The sequence below is a fragment of the Callorhinus ursinus genome, unplaced genomic scaffold, assembly GCF_003265705.2.
Source record: "Callorhinus ursinus isolate GAN/ISIS: 27379988/994484 unplaced genomic scaffold, GSC_fseal_2.0 scaffold52, whole genome shotgun sequence".
Lineage (NCBI taxonomy): Eukaryota > Metazoa > Chordata > Mammalia > Carnivora > Otariidae > Callorhinus > Callorhinus ursinus.
Window position 1 is genome coordinate 6,147,356 of NW_027397114.1, and position 14,457 is coordinate 6,161,812.

Genomic DNA, 14,457 nt, shown 5'->3' on the forward strand with positions numbered 1-14,457 from the left:
ATCTTGGTGGGGATGTCCCGACAGAGCGGAGAAAATTTTAATTGCGCCAATTTTTCAAGATGGTGATCTGGACTAGATCAGCCGTAAGGGCACTCCTTTTAAACGTGGATTACTATATATTTTAATCATATTTCTCCCCCATTCTTTATTCCTTGCTGTTCCTATTGGTTGGTTAGGGACGGAGTGGGATAATAAACTACAGATGCTGGTGTGTCTGCTCCTTTGAATCAATAACGTAAGCAAAGCAATGCACTGGTTCCCACTTTTTCTGGTAGCAGTAACAGAACAATTCGTGTGAATATAGGAAGAGGCTATATAGGAAGAGGCTATGTCAGGGCACGAGAGTAGAGGTATTTTAATCAACGGACCAAGCAGGAGAAGGTTGGAAGGATTTTAGGGTCAAGAAGCAAACCATCCTTTGAGGCTGATTAAAACACCCCTCTGCATGATTGAAAAACCTGAAGGAAATTTTATTTCTCTTCCCACTGGGGTCTGACCCACCCTCTCGGTGGGACCTGGAGAACTTACTTAAACAATCCACGTTTAAAAGCACCCTGAGCTAGAAATTTCCATGGTGACACCCTGAGGGGTGGGCAGTGTCGGGCCAATTGGTTGGGCGTGTGGGGCCGAGGGATCAGGGTTCCTCACTGGAACGTCTTTTCTCAAGCAAGTGGGCAAACCTGATCTACATCCCGGCCCAAGTGTCCCTGATTCCCACTCATTCTCAGGCCTGCTGGGGAGAACGCGCTCTCGATTTCAGCCCGTTGTCCTTGAGTCGACGTGATGAGGAGGGGCTGGTCACTTCCTCCGTGCCTGGGCCTGGTTACTCTGTCCCTTTTGGTGCAGCTGTTTAACTTGGGCCAGGATGTCTCGTATTTTCCTCTGGGCCATCTGTGGGAGAACCAGAGAAGAGGCAAGAGTGAAGATCCCCAAAGGCAAGGAGAGAGACTGACCCCAGGGGAGAGAAGCCATCGGGACCTAGACACCAGCAACAAACACAACAGAGAGAGAGAGAATGAGTGGGACCTAAAGTTTGTCTGCCTCCCCGTGGGTCCTGAGCAGCCCCCACCACGGTGGGGAGGCGGGGAGCGGACGGAGTACAAACTCATTCACCAGAATTGAAAAATTGACAAACTTGCTACACAGGCTACTGAGCTCAAAATAAAACCCCTGGAGTTTCCAGGTGTATGTTTGGTCAGAGGATCATCAGGTAGGAGACCTCCTCACAAATCAGAACTCCCAGTGAAGGGGATGGAACGTCCAGACACAGACTTACAAACAAGCAGTGAAACCTAAGCTCCACCGTAAAACATGGACAAAATACCCAAGGATCTGTTTCTTTACTCTTTCCTTCTTAAAGGTTTCTTCGCTAAGGACGGAGTTCTGCAAGGGAAACCAACTGCAACAGTTAGGGTGCCCCTAACCGTTTTACCAGAATCGCTTCCTTCCATAAACGGAGTGCTTGGTTTCTTGGTTCAAGAGAAAGGTGGTGTAGGTGGGGGAAAAGCTGTGGACTCAGGATTTATATCACTTCCTACTCAGTCAGCCACAAGCGGACAGTTCCCAAAGATTTCCCTCTAATTCTCATTCTAACCCATGAAAAATACCACCACCACCACCACCACCCCACTTTGGTACTGAGAACATCCTGGCTCTGTGCATCCTTGGATCTATCCTTCACACTACCACACCCCTCATTTGTACAATGAGGTTGTCATGAGGATTAAATGAGCTAATATATGTGAACCACACAGAATGCTGCCTGGTATATCAGAAGCACCCATTAAGTCTTAGATACTATCGTGGCTCTTGTTGATACCTCTCCAAGGACTGTCACAGAAAGTTTCTTAGCCAAGGCCATACAGCAGAAAGGCCATGTGGGGTCTGAGTGCAAAGCCCTCTGCCTCCAAAACCCATTCCTGGCACTGTGTGGCCACCCCACACCGGGAGCCAAGAGCTGGGGTTCGGGGCTCCGGGATCCTGTACTGCCCTTGACCTCTTAGGCAGCATCTAGCTTTGGAAGTGTCTCCTCTGAAGAGAAGAGCTTGTGTCCAGGAGTCTCCATATCCCTTCCAGTCCCAACGCCGGATGATTTTAGGGAAACCTCACTACCTTTCAATCAACCTTTCTCTGACTTTTAAGATTCGGAGCATTTGAACCTGATATCCACCCTCTTTCCAGACTCTGGGGTCAGTCCCCATGCCAGGCAGTGCCGACTGGGCCCCTGGAGGTGGTGTGGGGCTGGTGAGTTCTGGAATGGGACAGTAGAACTGGAAGCAGGGATGGAGTAGTCATTGCGAGAAAGGCAAAGGGACTGCACTGGAAAAAGGCAATCCAGAATGCTGTTACCACTGTTATTATTCCACAAACAAGACTGGGTGGTGGGTAATGCCAATTTCCTTTCTTATCTGGTGCAAAAGGGTTGAGCGAAGGACTAAAATCAGACAACAGGAAAGACTTAACATACAGCAAGTAACACAGAAAAATACTAGTCACTATATAGAATATATACTATATATAGAAGTTCTCAAATCACTTTCCCTACAGTTCTAAGAGGGGATAAAACATCTACACACCACAGTCCTACACTTGGAAAAGAATGGCCCCGTCCAGAGGCAGGCAGAAGTCCACGGGACTGGTCAAAGCCATGGTCAAAGCTATGCAAATCAACATCTGGCCTCTTGCTTCTCCAACCCTTGGGCTCCTGCTATCTTCCCATGAGGTGGCAGCGGCGTGGGGGGGGTGGGGGAGGTTGTGCCACATGTACCTGGCTGGCATAAAAATGTCCGATGATCTTGACGATGACCTGGTCATTTTCATCCGGGGTCTGGTCTCTTGGCACCACCACCTCGGCTGCTGTCAAATTCTGCAACTCATTCACCTGGGGGAGGTGGGGGGCAGAGAGAAGTTCGGGGTGCTATCAAGAAAGCACGGAGGGGGTTGGAGGGAGGGGCAAGAGGCGAGTCCCTAGCAGGTAACTGGAGGACCCGGGAGCCGGGCTGGGGAGGAGAACTGGGTAAAGGAGAAAGTCGGGAGTCTTATTGTACGGGGTAGGGGAGTTAGGAGGCCAGGGCAGAGCTATGGGGTTTGAGGACTAAGATCTGGAAGGTTCATCCCTGGTCTGAAGGCTCACCGTTTTGCCGCCTTTGCCAATGACCCTGCCGGCAGCTGACGCCGGCACCCGGATGTGGGTCTCCAGCTTTACTTCCTCCTTGGGACCAAAGAAGTTCTCCTCCTTGAGTTTTCCATAAATTCTTCCCTGAGCCTGAGAGGAGGAGGTCCTTGTTAATCAGCGGGCCATACACATGACAAAAGGAAAGTGAGGTAAACGTGGAAATAGAGCCCCCAAGCTCCAACCCATCCTCTCTGGCCCCACAGGCCCAGCCCATGAGTGCATCAGCCATCTACACCAGGGGATATGAAAATGGCCAAGAGCAGTGACCTGTTCCTTCTGCTTACTTGCAATACTGGAGAGCCTGGGTAGAGTAACTGAACACATACTTCCCAGAAGTACAATTCATAAGCTACACAACCCTACAGGGTCTGGGATGATCCCATTTAGGTGAATAAGGCAGCTGATCAAGTCAGCCAGAGGACAGGCTGTCGGACAGCCCACACAGCCTCGAGAGCATCCCCTTCTCCATCCCTGCCTAGGTCAGCAGGAGCTACCTTAACTGTTAGCTCTCTGGCTCTGTGACCAGCAGTTCAGGGACCCAGCAATGCAGTAGGACATGAAAAAGAGAAGGGAACTGGGCATCAAAGATCTTCCTTCCTAACTAAGGCAGGGCACCAGAAAGAAGCCCTCAGCCTTCCTTCTGTCCCGTAGTTCTGTTCACTTTCAGAAGGAAGAGGGAAGAAGTCAACAAAAGTTGAGTTTGATGCCAAATTGAAAGCAGCATTGCAATGCTGTCCTCAGGCCCCCAGCTGGCTCAGTCAGAAGAGCATGAGACTCTTGCTCTTGGGGGTCATGGGTTCAAGCCCCACACTGGGTGTAGAGATTACTTAAATAAATAGATAAAAACTTTTTAAGGAAAGTGTTATGCAGATTTGCACTCCCACCCAACCTCGACTCCTTTTCTTTGGAAAAACAAAGATGAGAACCTTAAATTGGGCCTCTGGGGGTCCAGTGATGATGACCATACGAACTTTGGAGTCAGGAGTTTCAGGAGGAGCAATCTAGAAAGCAAAGATCTGGTCAAAGAGGTGCCCCCTACCTCCACCTCCTCCAAGCGCCCTGCCACCACCCCACTTCCACCACCTACTTCCGAGGGCTAGGAGAGGTGAGAACAAAGGCCCTGAGCCCCAAGGGCATTGCCCTTGCACCGAAAATGTGATGAGGACGTGGGTGCGTGTGGGACATTCCCTCCTCACCGCCCACCCTCCCAGCTTCCCGCCGAGGCCTCCATGGGGTCCTGCCCAGAGGGGGTAATAGACAAAATGCCCACGGCGAGGAGGGCAGGGAACCACACTTCAGCAGAAAAGAATCCCTGCGCCGGTCATGACCAAGTCCTTTAGGGCCACCGACACAACTGGATTTAGGCTTGTGAAACTCTCACGAGGACAAACTCTCCCTTCTCTCTGCGCTGGACCCCGGCCAAGGGGGGGCAAAAACACAGCTGGCATCTACCGCAAACCCCCAGCCCACCCCCCTGAGCGCCGGGCGCTGGCCGAGTGGGACACCGGCTGCGTCACTTCACGGCACTAGGACAATGATCGCAGTGACAAGGGAACAGTGGTTGAGGCTGACGGCCTTAGCTTAGGGGCTGTGGGCTGAACCCATGTCAGTCTGGACCAGAACCTAGGCGATCCTCCTATGCGGCAACTCCACCTCCTCCCTTGGCCAGAAGCCCAGGAGCGCCGAAGGCCCCGGGCAAGGTCATATGCAAAGGGGCCGACAATCTGTCAGAGAAACAGACCACACGAGAGCGGAAAGAAAGGTTGAGGGGTGGAAGCAGGGCGCTGCCCTCTTCCCAGGACCCGGAAGGAGGCAGAGCAGGTCACCTTAATGGAGGCACTGGCGAAGCGGGAGAGCTGTTTGATGTGCTGTCCCTTCTTCCCGATGATAGCACCCACTGCCTGCGCCGGGATGAACACCTGCACCATCTCCTGCTCTGGAGCCTGCTGCCGAGACAGGGCGTGTTACAACCAGGGGCGAGGGACACAGCCTGGAAGCCCTTCCACACCCCCAGGGCGTGCAGCCTCAAAGAGAAGGCGGCGGACACCTGGTGGCCAACGTGGGCGACCCACTCCTTGGCTCTCCCCAGGCCCCCAAGGACAAAGGGAGAGGGCTGCCGGCAACCCAGGCGGCATCTGAGACGCTGTGCACACGGCTGGGAGTACTGCCCAAGAGGGGCATCCCAGACCTCCCTTCCCTCTCTCTGCAAATTCCCAAGCATCAGGCTCCTGCAGGGGGCTGGACCCTAAGGGAGGCCATGGAAGGGCCCAGCCGCCCCCCCCGGCCCCGTGAGGAGATCTTGCACCTACCATAAAGGAGCTGTAGGGAGCAGCCCCAGTGACGCTGCTGGGAGGTGGCGGGACCGCACTGGACGAGGCTGGAAACAGACCTACAGCCGCCAAGTTCAGGCCGGGGATGAGGTGTGACTGCAGCTGGGGAAGGAAGGTAAGGAGGGAGAGGTCAGCTCGTGATGCAGGCTCTGGCTGAATCCAGAAGGCAGTGCTGGGGGGGGGGGGGGGGGGGGGGGTGCTTCTGCACAAAACCTGCCCGCCCTTCCGGTTCTCACGCACATACACTTAAGAGCGTGGAGCTGTGAGTGATGGGACATTGTTGCTGGACCAAGAACCAGCGACACCAACCAGAAGGGTCAACCAGAGCCTCAGATGTCCCATCTCTCTGGTGGTTTACTCCACTAACCCTGCCCTGGAACATTCCTACGAGAAGGCACAGCAGCAACAGATTTCCGTTGGACTCCAGGGCTCACCTTTTTTCCTGTTCTCCACATCCTCACTCCCTTTTAAAAATCAGATGAGAGGCGCCTGGGTGGCTCAGACGGTTCAGTGTCCGACTCTTTTCGGCTCAGGTCATGATCTCAGGGTTGTGGGATCGAGCCCCAAGTTGGGCTCCTCACTCAGTGCACAGTCGGCTTGTCCTTCTCTCTCCCTCTGCTCCTCCCCCACCCCACCCCCCGCCCCCGGCTCGCCCTGGCTCTCGTGCTCTCTATCTCTGAAGTAAGTAAATAAAATCTTAAAAAAACAAATCAGATGAAAATTACGGCCCCTCTCCTCACTGAAGGACACACAAACACCAATCTTATAGGAAGACCACAGACTTTGAAACCCAAGATGAAACCCAACCCCCACCTCGGGAATCAGATAAAGAATCTCTATTCATCAAACGTAAAAGATCTGGAAGATTGGAGATCCAAAGGCGTGTGGCCGGCCCACCCCACGTGGAGACACCCATCTGCGGTGCCCCAGGCTCAGAGCGTTAGGGTGCCTGGCCCTCTGGCACTCACACTCATGGCAGCCACGTCATTCTCGTAGGCCTCCCGAACTTTCTTCATGATCTCCTGCTCCGCCCTGCAGCAGTTCTCAATGGCCCCCTTCACAGTGATGGTCCTCTCGGGGTTATAGAGGGTGAGGTCCTGCAGCCTGGCGGGAGAGCAGAGCCACGTCATCCTCCCACCAGGAAGGGGCCACGGCTGGGAATCAGCCACAGAAACAGGTCCTGCAGGCTGTTTCACTTTCAGCAAACAGCTCCCCGTCTCTGGCCTTCAGTCTGTAACCCGGGCAGGGAGGGAGCAAAGTACAGGGAGAGGAGAACACCCAACTGAAACCCCTCGATTTGCGATGAGTCCAATCACAGGTTTTCATCACCGGTAAAGCAAGGAGGATGCTCAGGACTGGAAGTTTCTCCAGTGGTTCTAGGCAACCCATTTCCTGTACTTTTGGAACAGAGCGAGTCTGGGATGAAATGAAGAGGCACAGTGCTCACAGAAGAGTTAATCGATCTGCTTGGCTCTGGTTCTTCCAGGAGACAGGCCCCGACACCCAATCCTCAGACCAGGACCTGAGTCGGTCTGCTTCCCATGGACCGGCAAACATGCCTGAGACCCCGCCCTAGCTGCAGGCTCTCTGCGATGCAGGGGATAGGAGCGATGGGCAGGCCAGAGGACGGAAGGATGTGCTCCAGGAACCCCAGCCCTCACAGAGACAAACGCTCTTTGCCATGTCCCTGACCATTCTTCAATAGAGCAGAAAGTGCATCCAACTTACAGGGCCAAGCATGAAGGCCCAATAATGACACACTGCCGGCCCTGAGCCCGCGGGCACCCCACCGTAGACAGGTAACGGAGAGCCTTACGAGGAGATGGTGATCTTCGTCTCTGTGTCCTGTTCCACCTTCTTCAGGTTACGCCCTTCCTTGCCAATGAGACGCCCCACAAAGTTATTATGGGCCAGGATCTTCAGGGGAACCTCGTCGGCCCTTGGGAAGGAGAGAGGGACAGGAGCTGTTAAATGCTGGGCCACGCAGAGACACGGTCAGCATGCCACCGCAGATGTGGGGTTTCCGGGACAAAAGTACATTTTAAGAGATGACAAAAATCAACAGATTGGTGGTTGGTGGTTGCTTAGCGCTTGAGAAATGGGGAAGTGGGGGTGGGCCGCCAAGGGGCACGGGGACTACCAGAGTGATGGCCATGCTCGTTACCATCACCGTGGTGGTGGTGTTGCAGGTATGTGCATGTTAATACTCATTCGGTTGTATACTTTTAAATAGCCACACTACAGAATTCCACGCAGTTTTAGAAAGAATTGAGGTGGGTCAGTAATTACTGATCCATAAATGTGAAAAAAGCTAACTACAGAACACGTTCGTTACAGTCCTGTTTGTGCTAAAACATGCGCATGCACACCTGTGCACACGCCGTATACAGACACACACACACACGCCTGTCAGTGCACAGAACTGCTAAGAGGGTACACAGGGCGTTACTTGTGCGAAAGAGGACCTCGTGTCTCAGTTCGTGTCCTTTGTCACCTATTTATCCCTGCATTCTTGCGAAGAAAAAGTGTGTAGGAGCGGGGGAGGTGGCACTCCCCCCATTACGAGAAACGCTGAATGAGAGCCTTACGTTTTGGTGTCCTTTGCCTCCTTATGCATAATCTCCAAGATCATCTTACACGCAGACGAGCAGCCCTCAGGGGTCGAGTGGACGCTGATGGCCTTCTCTGCAGCGCCTGCATTCTCCTTCCTGTGCACATCTATCCTAAGGACCACAAGGTCAAGGATGGTTAGGGGTCCCTGGTGAAACCCAGAGTCTTCTTCACCCTCCTTACCACCTCTCCTCGACCAGAAGTACAGAAACGGCTCCTGCAACAAGTCCCAGTGCAGAACAGGGAAGGGCAGAGAAAAGGCCAGGGGAACCCAGGCCAGCCTGCTGCTCTGGATTCTGTCCCAGTCAGGAGGTGGGGGGGGTGGGGGGGGTGGGGACGGATGATGGTGGCATCTGGCATGGGAACACAGGGCTGGCAATCAGCAGCCCACAGGGCTCTAAAGCTGCATTCCCCTTAAATGCTGGATTCTCCCCCGTAAAACTATAAAGGGAAGGCACACTGTCCCAAATTAAAAGTAAATAACAAAGGATGCATTCGGAATAAGGACATGGTGCGACCTGTTCTTTTCCAGAGGAACCTGATTAGCTATAAAGATTAGAGAAGAGGGGTCACTATACACAAACAAAAAAAATAAAGCCAGGGGCGCCTGGGTGGCTCAGTCGTTAAGCGTCTGCCTTCAGCTCAGGTCGTGATCCCAGGGTCCTGGGATCGAGCCTCGCATCAGGCTCCCTGCTCGGCGGGAAGCCTGCTTCTCCCTCTCCCACTCCCCCTGCTTCTGTTCCCTCTCTCACTGTGTCTCTGTCAAATAAATAAATAAAATCTTTAAAAAAAAAAATAAAATAAAGTCAAATTTTAAAAGAGTTTAGAGGAGTTAACAGTAGCAGAACTGGAGATGGGGCAGGATGATGACCTATTACCGAGGGCTGGCTTTGGCCAAGCTGCCCAGCCCAGTGGCCACCAACAGGCAGTGCTAAACCCACAGTGCACCGGAGTGACTGACTCACCTAGACTAGGTTTGCTTGATGACACGTCCTACAAGAAATTCTAGAACCGTTCCTACTAATAACGGTCTGGCCCAGCCACTGCCACCAAATGGCACGCACCAGGCCCGTTCAAATTCCCCACCTTCCCAGGACGCTGCCATTGGAGCAGAAACCACCCCCATCTCCCAATGAAGAGAAATGGGAACACATCCCAGGCAACATTTCCTGAAACGTAAATACTGAGACTCCCCAGTGTGCTACCAGGTGGCACCCCAGCTCCCAGTGCCCAGCAGCCAAGACTCACTTGGACTGGGTCTGTTTCGTGATGTTTCGGATGGTGGCCCCCTCCTTGCCAATGATGGCACCCACATACTGGGTTGGCACCAGGAGCCGCAGGGGGATATCCACTTGCTGCTGCTTGGTTGGGGCGCCCGCTGCCACAGGGGAGCCCTGGCGGGGCTGACCCCGAGAGCCAAAGCCTCCGCGGCGCCCATTCTCAGGACCCTGTGCTATCTGCTCGTCAGGAATGTAGGAGACTTTTAAGGCGTGGTTCTCCAGCTGGTGGCCATTCAGCTTCATGATGGCTCTGAGGACAGAGGGAGAGTCTACTGGTCACGCCATGCCAACCACACCAAAGGCGTTCCGTGTGTAAAGCACTCTGGGTTACAACACGGAATCCACTAAAAACAAGGGAGATGACCACCTACCCACCACTCACTCCCACCTCCACCTCAAGAGAACTTGCCAGTCTAAACGGCTGAAGACATCAAAGGGAAACCTAAGTTAAGTTATTCCCAATGAATTTTGAATTGGTTTATTAATTCCAGCCAGAACTACGCATCTCATAAGATTAATGTGAGAATCACATGTGATTCATGATAAGTGAAAAAATATAATAAACACATGATAAAACAAGAGACTTGTTTTTACACCTGTTGAGTCTGGCACCTTCCGTGTTTGAGGAGACTGTAAAAAAAAAAAAAATAGGGTTGGAGATGGAATGTCTTGCTTACAGCTTGGAAGCAGGAGTTTAAGTCTATCTGGAATGTCTGCAAAGCAGGAGTGAATAACACTGTGGGAGGGGAGGAGGCAAGCTCCATCCAGTTCCACACCCGCTGATGCAGGTTAGAAATGTTAACAAGGCAGCTACAGGCAGTGGGGAGTAAGCCGAGTACTGACAAGACCTTTAGAGCCAGGCTAAGGACCACAGACTAGCCACAAGGGGCAGTAGGGACCTCCAGAAAATCCTGAGCCCAGAGAGCCACTTAAAAGAAAATGGGGGCAGGGCTCCTGGCGGGCTTGGTCAGTAGAGTGTGCTAAGTCTTGATCTCGGGATCCTGAGTTCGAGCACCACGTCGGGTGTAGAGAGAAGTTAAAAATAAACTTTTAAGGGCGCCTGGGTGGCTCCGATGGTTAAAGCGTCTGCCTTTGGCTCAGGTCATGATCCCAGGGTCCTGGGATTGAGCCCCGCATCGGGCTCCCTGCTCAGCGGGGAGCCTGCTTCTCCCTCTCCCTCTGCCTCTCCCTCTGCTCATACTCTATCTCTGTGTCTCGAATGAATAAATAAAATCTTTAAAATGTACCATCAACCCAGCTAGAGGCAGCATGCTGAAGGCACAAGAAAGCTGTCAAAAGCTAAATGTGGCAAAAAGCCTGTAGCGGGTGGGATATAAGTGGGTAAATGAACTAAGTGTACAAAGTCTGTCAGTACCAGTGGGTGAGACGTGTAGTTCCTCAACCAAAGGGCTTAAGGAGCTAGAAAGCGTAGGTGTGATGGGACTATAACACAATCGGGGCTCGTGGCATCACCGCAATAAAATGTCTGCCCCCGCCACATCAGAACGCGAACAAATCCCTTTTGTAAACCTCGCAGTTCCTCCTCACTAGCACTAGATGGCGCCGTCAACACAGCAAAGGACGCTGGCAGTGCTGGGGCACCTGGAGACCCAACGCAAAGCCCACTTTTTCTCCTACAGAGGATCTCCCACCTTTCCTGGGAGGGTCTTTGGATCCATGGATTTGCTACCAATCCTGATAAGTTTCTGAAACCTTGAGATCCCTGAACCTGAACCAAAGAGAGTCTGCGACTGATTATCCCAGTAACAGAAGGCGCTCTTGCCTGCCTGGACCCCAGCTATGGAGAAGCCCGTGCACCTGGCTCCCAACAACCCGCGAAGACCCACCCCGCCTCGCCTTCCAGCCCACTCACTGCCTGGTCTGTTCCCGGTTGGAATAGGTGACATTCACCACCGCGGTCTCACTCTCGGTGTTCACTGGGGGAGCAAAACAGAGGCCAAGGTTAGAGCAGCAAGATCTGGAGATGCCGCCAATGAGCTCCAAGTGTTAAAAGCTCATCCTTTCAGGTTACAAGGTTATGAGAAGTTACGTGTGTTGTAATAAGGAAATACCTGGAAGACAAGGCAAACTATTTGCCCTTTAGGCCCCTCTCTCCAGAATTCCTAGAAAATTCAAATTAACCTTTTTGCATTTTCCCTCCTGTGTCTTCTTTTGATCTCCCCTGGCCACCCCCCACCCCCACCCCCGGCCAAGAGAGCTGGGCGACAGAAGGGTGCTGAAGTCAGCATAGCAGTTAGGCGGCAGGGGGCGCACACACCAGGGCTGGGGGACAAATTTATTTTGGGGAAGCTAAACTAGTTAAAAATGCACACACCGTAAGATTAGCAATTTATAGAAGCAAACATCCCAACATGGTCTCCAAGAATACAGCGAAGAGACCCACTTCCACCGCAGAGCGTCCTCAAGGGTAGATGGACCACACGTGAGTGTATCATAGCCCAAGCTAAATGGGCTGAGAGGAGCAGCTACTGGGGAACCGAGGGGTGGCGATTTCCTGACTCAGTCTTCCAAACATCTTGGCAGTGGAAATGCACATTCAATCCATCATAAATCCATGGCACCTGCCATTATTCCCATCCAAGTCCTCCGTTCTTATCATGAAACCTCTTGGTCTTCATTGGATTTTGCCATATACTCTTTCCTACAGGGAGAGACTGGGCTGGACAACAGAATTCCAGGCGGTCTGGGGGCACACTTCTTAAATTAATAAAATTAACGTGTCTTGTGTCTTGTCTTTTGATCTGGGGTTCCCTAGGCCAGCTCAGCCCTGGGGTGGAGGACAGTGACAAAAACCAAGCCTCTGGCCCTATCATCCTGAGGAGAAGTCATCTAGCCACAGAGCCTCAGCACAGACCACTCTAAACCCCTCTGGCCTTCATCCAGAGCCCCCCCACCACAGTGGTGAGTAAAGGGAGATTCCGCCAAGAGCAATCTTTCCAGTTAAACTGAAACACAGTAATGAATGAAACCAGCCAAGGCTCTGCCTTCCTGGAGCTTCCGGGAGCAGACCACGCAAAGTACAATAAGCAAATTCTCTAACCTATCAGATGGGTTGATGATGGCCGTGGAGAAATGTAAAAATCAGGGCTAAAGGAGGTAGTGGGAAGGGGTGCGATTTTAAAGAGTGGACAGAAAGGACTTCACTTAGAAAGTGACACCAGAAGACTTTCTCTGTTGTCCAACAAAATCAAACATTTCCCACTGTGTTCTCTCCAGGGAACGGGTCTCCCCTCCTGATATGGTGTGTTACAGCTCCCGGGTGGGCCCCAGACAGATTTGAGCTATCGTGGACTCCTGCGGGGCCTCCCAGGGCGGCTCACAATGTGCTCCCAAGCCAGCACTCATTCTTGCTATTTGTCCAGGAGTACCTCAGTCATTAGTCTAACGCATGAGCAGTACCGGGCAATGGTTATCAGTGTGTCCTGGCATTTATGATAAAAAGGCAACCTACAGGATTAGAGCTGGAGAACCTGTTTGATGGACTCAGCACTTTACCTATGTGCAGGCAAGTATTTTAATCTAGAGTGATTTCTAGCTTGCACCTTTCCAAAGAAAATGGAGATGAGCATTGACATCTCGATGGGGTGATTCTTGACGCTTCTTGAAGATCTACAAACTCCACTTGTATCTTCTCGAATGGACAAGCTCTATCTTGTGTCAACCAAAACCATCCTTATTTTAGCTCATTTCCTCTGAAAATTATTTATAACTTGAAGCAATGGAGAAACCTCAGAAATCTTAGCAAATAGTTTACGACCCAGATTTCTTAGTATTTCTCCTGTGGGCCCACTCTTGCAAGACTGTGCCTGCCCATCACTATGTGCCCAGTAATAAAATCTCTGCTTTTTTTTTTTTTAATTGACCAAAGACATGTAGCTGACAATCAGGGCTTCTATAAAGAGATAACCAGTTGACTATTCCAGCCAAACATAGAGAATCATGAAGCTTTTAAAGAAAAGGGGCTGCAGATTTACTCAGGCTGAGTGCCCCATTTCCATGCTGCTAAACCCTTCAGACCTCTCTTTCGACCGTGACTGACCCCTAAGAGCTTGGGACCCCACGCTGGAAATGAGTGACTTTTGCTCATTAAACAGAGAAACCTGTTCCAGAGAGAAGCAACACAGCCAAAGCCGGGACGACATGCCCACGTCCCCCGTGTGTGTATCTCCCTTTGTGCCATATTCTGTCTGTCTGCCTTGTCTGCTTTGGGTAGGTATGCCAGGTGGATGTGGTCGTGGAAAACGAAGCAGAGCAGATCCCCCAAACTGCTCCAGCACCCACCCCCCACGTCCCCCCTGCCCACTGCCTCTGTACCCTTACCTTGCTCGCAGTTCTCCACTGTACCGTACTGAGCAAGCAGGCTGTCCAGCACCTAGGAGCATGGACGAGAGAAGAGAGGAAGGCTATTCTGAGCATCCCAGGAACTGTCACGAAGCCAGCCACCGGACACCCTCACCCCAAAGCATGGTGGCACAGCAGAGCCTTAGGTGGGGACTGAGTAGTATGACCTGTTTTAGCTTACTCCTTCTAGGGTACTGATAACTGCCAGTAACCTGTCAGGGCATCTTTGCAGGAATGTACTTGAGCACAACAAAAAAGCATCTAAGGGCCTTTTTGGAAGTAGGCTTGGGCCTCTGGGGTCTAAGTTCGGGGCTCAGGGAACACCCTACCCACCTTCCTAAGGCCTCTCATCACAGGGACAAGCCCAAAGGACTAACATGGGTAGTCCTGGGCTGAGGATGAGAACCAACCAACTCCCTCAGTACTAGCATCTCTGGCCGACCCCCAAACCACCAGTGGACCTCCCCAGTCATCTCTGCCAACTCAGACTGGCCCGGGCTTCCTTTCCAGTCTCCCCTTCCCCATGTCTCGAGTTTCCCCCAATCACTTACTTCCCAACGGAGCTGGGGTGGGATGTTTCGAATCTGAATTTTCCGACTCCTGAAATTAGAGGGAACAGGATTAATGACCGCTCTGGATGCTTCAGGGGCCTATGTATGACCTGGCAGTGTTTAATCCCTATGTCAGTCTGTATCTCCCT

At 52.1% G+C, this 14,457-nt stretch overlaps 1 protein-coding gene across 4 annotated transcripts in view; it reads right to left on the minus strand.

Moving 5' to 3' along the window:
* Positions 1 to 484: 484 nt before the first annotated feature.
* IGF2BP1 (insulin like growth factor 2 mRNA binding protein 1) overlaps positions 485 to 14,457 on the minus strand; it is a 38,940-nt gene continuing 24,967 nt past the window's right edge. For 2 of the 4 annotated variants that reach the window (XM_073883746.1, XM_073883747.1), the window contains exons 3-15: positions 14,309 to 14,357; positions 13,737 to 13,788; positions 11,269 to 11,332; positions 9,364 to 9,645; positions 8,094 to 8,228; positions 7,322 to 7,444; positions 6,474 to 6,609; positions 5,485 to 5,607; positions 5,002 to 5,118; positions 4,102 to 4,176; positions 3,134 to 3,265; positions 2,768 to 2,881; positions 485 to 891 (exon numbers count right to left, since the gene is read on the minus strand). In XM_073883746.1, coding sequence (XP_073739847.1) covers positions 799 to 891; positions 2,768 to 2,881; positions 3,134 to 3,265; positions 4,102 to 4,176; positions 5,002 to 5,118; positions 5,485 to 5,607; positions 6,474 to 6,609; positions 7,322 to 7,444; positions 8,094 to 8,228; positions 9,364 to 9,645; positions 11,269 to 11,332; positions 13,737 to 13,788; positions 14,309 to 14,357 — 1,495 coding nt within the window. In that variant the 3' untranslated portion in view covers positions 485 to 798. Of the gene's footprint in view, positions 892 to 2,767; positions 2,882 to 3,133; positions 3,266 to 4,101; positions 4,177 to 5,001; positions 5,122 to 5,484; positions 5,608 to 6,473; positions 6,610 to 7,321; positions 7,445 to 8,093; positions 8,229 to 9,363; positions 9,646 to 11,268; positions 11,333 to 13,736; positions 13,789 to 14,308; positions 14,358 to 14,457 lie in introns of all 4 variants that reach the window. The other 2 variants (XM_025859393.2, XM_025859394.2) reach the window with 2 other exon arrangements.